The 6,785-nt window shown below is 50.2% G+C and overlaps 1 protein-coding gene across 1 annotated transcript; it reads left to right on the top strand.

Annotated features, from left to right (window-relative positions):
- Positions 1 to 604: 604 nt before the first annotated feature.
- Positions 605 to 5,950, top strand: TEOVI_000313200 (DNA-directed RNA polymerase I largest subunit; the record flags this gene model as incomplete). Its single annotated transcript, XM_067226091.1, has 1 exon — positions 605 to 5,950. The coding sequence occupies one exon, from the start codon at positions 605 to 607 to the stop codon at positions 5,948 to 5,950; it is 5,346 nt and encodes a 1,781-aa protein (XP_067082192.1).
- Positions 5,951 to 6,785: the final 835 nt, after the last annotated feature.

Here is a 6,785-nt window from a genome sequence, read left to right as displayed (position 1 = left end):
GGGGGGGGGGGGGGGTGGGGAGACAACGCTGAGCCTGCATAGCTATTTTTGTGTGTTGTAAGAAGAAAGCGGAGGGAAGAAATTGTAACTTATCAATAACCTTAACAACAAGGGCAAAAGAAAGAAAAAGGGAGGGTGGGACACACAACGTTGAGTAAGGGACCGGTGAATAACAGAGGAGTGGCGATTACGACTTGGGAGTACTTTGAAGCCATAGCGGTGACATTCGTATATATATATAAATTTTTTTTTTGAGCTGCTACTGTAGAGGTACCAGAGTAACGATCCGCTTTATTTATTCATTCTCGTTTGTAGCCGGTGTTTAGGAAGGATTAGAACCTGTTGCAGTCGTTAACTGCGATTAGCGGGTAGGCGAATAGTCCCGAAAGGCACTGCGTGGTGGAGCCGAGGCTGACGACACCGGGAGGAGGCTGAAGCACTGGAAATTGACGAAGTGTGCTCCCTGAAGACCGGTTACAGAACTATTGGCTGTGACTAATTTTTCTTTGGTTTTTTTTTGTTTTCTTCACGACTCCGTCCGTAGCGGCGTATTTCACGTACATATCCTCCTCTACTTAGGAACCCACTTTCACGCACAACTCCCATGTCGCTCATTACAGACTTTCCATTCCATGCTTACTTGGGTGACCTGAAGACCCGCCGTGTGATGGGCGCCAAGGACGCCGTGTCCCTGTCTCTGCTTGCATCTGAGGATATGTCAGGGATCGCTTTCGTGGAGGTTCGCACGCGTGCCGGCCAGGAGGATCGTTCGGCACCTTGGCGTCCAGTTGTAAGAAATGGTGAGAATCACGCCACATTCTACGACACTCGAATGGGTAACTTCGACGCTAACCCGTTTCCACCACAGACATGTCAAACGTGCGCAGCGAGCTTGACAGGAAAGTACGGCAATGAACGTTGTCACGGTCACTTTGGATTTGTTGGAATGCCGCGTATCCGCCCAGGCAGTGCGCATTCGGACTCCGATCGCCTTGTCGTTTTGAATCCGCACCTCGCGATGGATGCAGATCGTTTGTTCCGAGCGAAATGCTTCTTTTGTCACAAGTTTCGAGCACCAACATTTGATGTCGAACGATTCCGCCAGGCACTGGTTCTGGCCGACCATGGTTTACCAGGAGATGCGCTGCATCTTCTCGACACAGTGCCAACAGCGAAGGGTCACGATGCTATGCTGAACCACAGGCGCATGGCAAATGAGGAAATCGTCAACGATGTATCCATCCTTCAGTCGTATGTTGATCGTATCTTAAGGCAGCGCGCTAGTGGATGCAGTGAGGAGGATGCGAAAGCAAGAGTGACTATGGCACAGAAGGGAACTGTGGACGTTCGCAATGACATTTGCAACATGGCGATTAGTCATCTAAGATCATTCAGTGGTCCTTGTAGCCACTGCACTGCTATTTCTCCGACCTTCTTGAAGCGCGGCGGTATTATTTTCTTTTTATTCAGGAAATCGAATCTTGTGACAAACATTGCCAAAGGATTCCTTACCCAGCAAGAGGTATCTGAGTGGGAGGCTGTCAACCGGCTGCATGGGAGGACTGGAACATATTTTGATGGTCGTCAAATGCTTTTTCATATGAAAAACCTATTCGCAAAAGAGCAAGCTATCCTTGGTTTGCTGTACCCAAATCTTGGTGAACCGTCGGTTTTCACCAAAACCAACAAGGTTGTCCCAGCGAGTGAAAGGTACAAACTGTTCTTTTTGGACCGTATTCTCGTACCGCCATTACCCCTGAGGCTTTCGTCAGGCGTGAGAGTAAATGATAATGGTTTGATAATACCCGACGAGCAAACACGTGCTCTTTCCGATATATTGGGGTTTGTTGAGCAGATTGAGTGCTTCCACACATTGAGTGCTAATTCTACAAACGGGCGTAGTTTCATCACCGATGCGCAGAGGGCTGTGAATGAGTCGAACCTCCGCAACCTTCAACAAAAAGTGGATGAGTTTTATGCAGAAATCATAAATAGCTTTGCGAAGAAGGAGGGTCTCTTCCGCATGAATATGATGGGAAAGCGTGTCAATCAGGCCTGCCGTTCGGTTATTTCGCCTGATCCATTCGTTGAACCGAACGAAGTGCTTTTACCAAGACCACTAGCCCGTGCTTTGTCGTTTCCTGAGCAAGTTACTTGTTTCGCACCAGCTCGCATGAATCTGTTGAAACACTGCGTTGTGAACGGGCCACGTAAATACCCCGGCGCCACACACATTGAGCTTCGTCATGCCAACGGTGAGATCCGTTCTGTTGACCTTAATGTACCCGAGCAGACACGGCGGCAGCATGCTGCAAGGTTTTTTGCGATGGCCCAGAGTGGTGTGACGTTAATCGTTTATCGGCACATTCTTAATGGTGATCGCGTTATATTCAATCGCCAACCCACACTCCATAAACCGAGTATGATGGGGTATCGCGTGAAGGTACTTTCAGGGTCCAAAACTATTCGCTTTCACTACGTGAATGGTAACTCCTTTAACGCAGACTTCGATGGTGATGAAATGAACGTTCACGTTCCGCAAAGCATTGAGACGCGGGCCGAGGTTGAAACGCTGATGGACGCAAACATCAACTACCTTGTGCCGACGTCTGGCAGACCGATCCGTGGTCTTATACAGGATCATGTGGCGGCAGGCGTTTTGGTAACGTTGCGCGACAAGTTCTTTGATCACTCCACCTTTGTGCAACTGGTGTACAATGGCGTCGGTCCATACATTCAGGAAAACGTTGGCATAACTCTTGCTGAACTTATTCCCATTCCAGCAATTCTCATGCCTCGGCCAATGTGGACTGGAAAACAGCTGATATCTGTGATGGTTCGGTTTTCTAGTGGATTGTCTGCCGCAAGCGACTGTGGACGGGAGATAGAGGGCGGAATCACACTCAAAGGCACTTCACAAATCCAACCCAGCGCATTTGACAGAATACCGGCGGGTAGCTGCGACGCAGTGCGTGTGAAATCCGGGGCAGTGGTTGATTCTACTGTCATGTTTGCGAACAGTGAGCTAATTACCGGATTCATGTGTAAGAAGCAGCTTGGAGCCTCTAATATGTCTGCCCCCCACCATGTCTATGAGCTTTACGGGCCACATAGGACGGGACAGTTGTTCGCTGCTTTTGGCCGTGTTCTCCTGCTGGCTCTACGAAAGGAGGGTCTTTCTCTTGCGATGGACGATATGTTCCTCGTTGATGAAGAGCGCCGATGCGACTTGCTTAGGAAGCTTGATGATATAGCGTTGGATGTTCCAGATGAAGAGGCCACTGCTGCACCGATGATTGCAGATTATGCAACAAAGATTCAGCAGGAGTTTGTTCCGCAGCGCATGCTGGTGCCCTTCCCAAAGAATCATCTTCTTCTGATGACTATTTCAGGTGCGAAAGGGAGCAACCTGAACGCCACACAAATGTCACTGCAGTTGGGCCAGCAGCTGTTCGATGGACTGCGCGTTAAGCGTATGAACTCTTCCAAGACGCTTCCGTCCTTCTTCACTAATGAAAAGCGTGCCCGGTCCTTTGGGTTTGCTATGGGTTCCTTCGCCTCAGGGATCAGACCAGCCGAGTATACCATTCATGCAATGGCTGGTCGCGACGGCCTTATTGATACCGCTGTGAAAACCTCCCGTTCTGGTCACTTGCAACGCTGCCTCATCAAAGGTCTCGAAAGCCTTGTGGTCCATTGGGACCGTACGGTGCGTGACTCCAACGGCAGCGTTATCCAATTTATGTATGGGGGTGACGGACTTGACCCGTGCAAGGCTTCTACGCTTACGGCGTGGGAGATGATGAAGGATAACGTAGTTGATGTTTCCAAGCGATTCGGAGGAGATGCCTCAGAAAGTGTTGCCGGTGCCGAGGATGGCGCGGCGGCAGGGTTGAAGGAGATGCGAAACGAAGATGGAAAGCCCACGACTGAGGCCGTGCAAAATGCGCATATGGAGCAGCAACTATCCACGTATCCTCTTCCGGCCTCACTCGACAAGAGTTTGTCTGAGTATCTGTGCAAAAAGGCGGATTTCCCGCTCTTCCGCAAGGTGTCGACGCTAGCCCGTTGGGATGCGAAACAGCAGCTAAAAGAGAGGTTACAGCAAAGGCGCCAGAAGTGGGTTGGTGCCTTCGAAAAAACGCTTGCAGACATTACTGCCCGCAGGCGTCTGTGGGCATTGTGCGAACCCGGTGAGCCCGTTGGCCTCCTTGCAGCGCAAGCAGCTGGTGAGCCGTCAACACAGATGACCCTCAACACATTCCACACTGCTGGTTCAACTGTCTCCCACGTGACGGAGGGTATTCCTCGACTCCGCGAGTTACTGATCTACGCCTCCGTTAATAAGGCGGCTGTTGTTGTACCCGTTACTAATGCTACAGAGGAAGACGAGAAAGTAATCGCCAAAATGCTTCGTGCAGGTGTCGCCGCAAAACTGACCGACTGTCTCGCGAAGGTCACAGATGGCGCTGGTGGCCAAAGCGCTTCCAGCTCGATGCAGCGGAACTTAAACACTGGCTTTGGTAAGGGCTACCACTATCACGTTGCGCGAGGCCGCACTGGTATGGTGATTACGGTGTCTTTCCTGTTTTCGCGCTCGTGTTTGGAGGAGTTGCGTAAGCGCATGTGTATGTCACCATCTGAACATCGACAATCTTTTACTGAAGCACTAAAGAATGTTGTGCGGCTCATCATGAGGTCACTGAGCGCCGTTCCACGCGAGAAGGAAAGCGGTGACGGTTCAGGGAACACTGGAGGGATGAAAGGGGGAAGTGGGCGCGCCGACAGGAAGAGAAAGCGATCAGGCCCGGACGATGGCGGTGGTCCTCTTGGGGGTACTTTCGGAGACGAAATTATGCGCATTGAAGAGGGAACCGATTCTGACGATGGCATGAGCGAGAGGAGCAGTATAGGTGGGGGTCGGGCTGGCTCGGAGGTCTCATCTCTACACTCGGATGGAACCGATACCAGGGGCATAGCAGGAAGCGATACGGGCGGGCCGCAGCGACGGAGGGGCTCTGTTGAAAGTGGCCGCGGTGACGATGCTTCTGACAGTGAGGCAGCTGACCCCGACTTATATGCCAGACGAAGTGGCTCTCCGGCGAGGGATGCGGAGGATGGAGATGAGATGCAGGATCGGGACGGCACGGATTGGGGAGGAACGTCGATGCAAGGTGTGGTGGGATATGACAACTTCCCAGAGATTCACATGAGTTTCACCAAGTCAAATTTCGGTGCTGTTATTGCTCCCCTTAGTACTGCTGCAGCGGCCCGAGATGGGGTTGTGCAACTACACGAAGACTTTTTCATAGTTAATGCTGTGCTGCGCACGCCCTCGGACGTCATTGCCGTCATTCCGGACGTTGTGGATAATGCTTTGGAGGCGCAGAGAATGCCCTCGTGGTTACCTCAATTCGGGTCCCTCACTTTCACTCGACTGAAAGATAAAGGATCTGGCCAGCTTGTTTTCCAAGGACCTGGCTCGACAATGCGGAATGTGATGTCTTTCCTTTCCCTTTTCACCGTTGGCATAAAATCGATAAAACTTCACCAAGCTTGCTCCACTGATATTCGGGATATGGGAACATACTTCGGCATTGAGTCTGGATACGCTGCGCTTTACGATGAGCTCAATAAACTATTCAACCGCTACAATGTCGACCCGCGGCACTTGTCGCTCATCGCCGATACGTCTACCCACCGAGGGCGATGGGAGAACTTCAATTTCACTGGTGTCATATCAACGAGCGCGAGCCCACTGTTTCAGATGACATTTGCCTCGTCGAAGCGCTGGTTGCACAGAGCGGTGAGTCGGGGAATGAGTGACGACCTCGAGTCCTTTAGTTCTGCCATCATGGTGGGGGAACGCCCTCGTGTGGGAACGGCGTCCGTGCGGCTCTCGACTGATACGGCGATTTTGCGGGATGTGCTCGAGAGGAACTTTGCATAATCGCCTGAACCGCTATTTTAAGTATATATATATATGTATATTACCTTTTTTGTTTTTTCTTTGCGCTTTTACCTCCTCTTTTGTCTCAACTTTTTTTAATTTTATGAGAGGCACTTGTGTGAAATTGGACACCATAAAGGGCTGAGGAGGGAAGCAGAGAGCAAATGAAAATATGGGAGGGTGAAAAATACATACATATATATTTGTGTTTGTTCGTATTTGGAGGGATACAAATACGATATATGAAGATATCAACAGTTTTTCACCTGTGGGGGAAGCGTGATTATTATCAGTGAGTGGATGGACTGAAGAACGAATAAATGTGTAACAATTTCGTCCTTCATTTTTTCTTCGGTGGCAGACGGGTTTAAATCTAATCGGATAAATAGCACTAAAGTAACGAATGTTAAAATAACCACCGCAAAGGCATACCTTTTCCTTTTTTGCCCTTTGTGGTGGGAAGTCAGTGGCAAAAGGAAGCGAGAGTAGCGACAGGGAAAGTCTCAGTGCCATGTGACCGTTTCAGAAAAGAAAATGAAAAAAAGAAGGAAGGGGGAGGGCTGAATGAAGAGAGGATATGCGGGTAAAGGAGGTGCATAACACGAGTGTCAATGCATCGTTTCAGTGGGTGGTGCACGTGCGCATGTGTTTGTGAGGGTGCGAATCTTTGCCACGTGCTACTTAATTAATGGTAATGGTGCGTGTAGGGGTCCATATACCTTCTCGTACACGCGGAACCCTCATTTCGGTGGGTGCGTTTGGCAGCGTAACTTTTGTAAACGCCCATCTCCGATGACATGTCTTTCTCTCTTTGAATTGTCCTTGTTTCCTCAGT

This window comes from Trypanosoma equiperdum (assembly GCF_001457755.1).
Source record: "Trypanosoma equiperdum strain OVI genome assembly, contig: ctg_671, whole genome shotgun sequence".
NCBI lineage: Eukaryota > Euglenozoa > Kinetoplastea > Trypanosomatida > Trypanosomatidae > Trypanosoma > Trypanosoma equiperdum.
The sequence above is the reverse complement of the archived record's forward strand: the minus strand, read 5'-3'. Positions and strand labels throughout refer to the sequence as shown.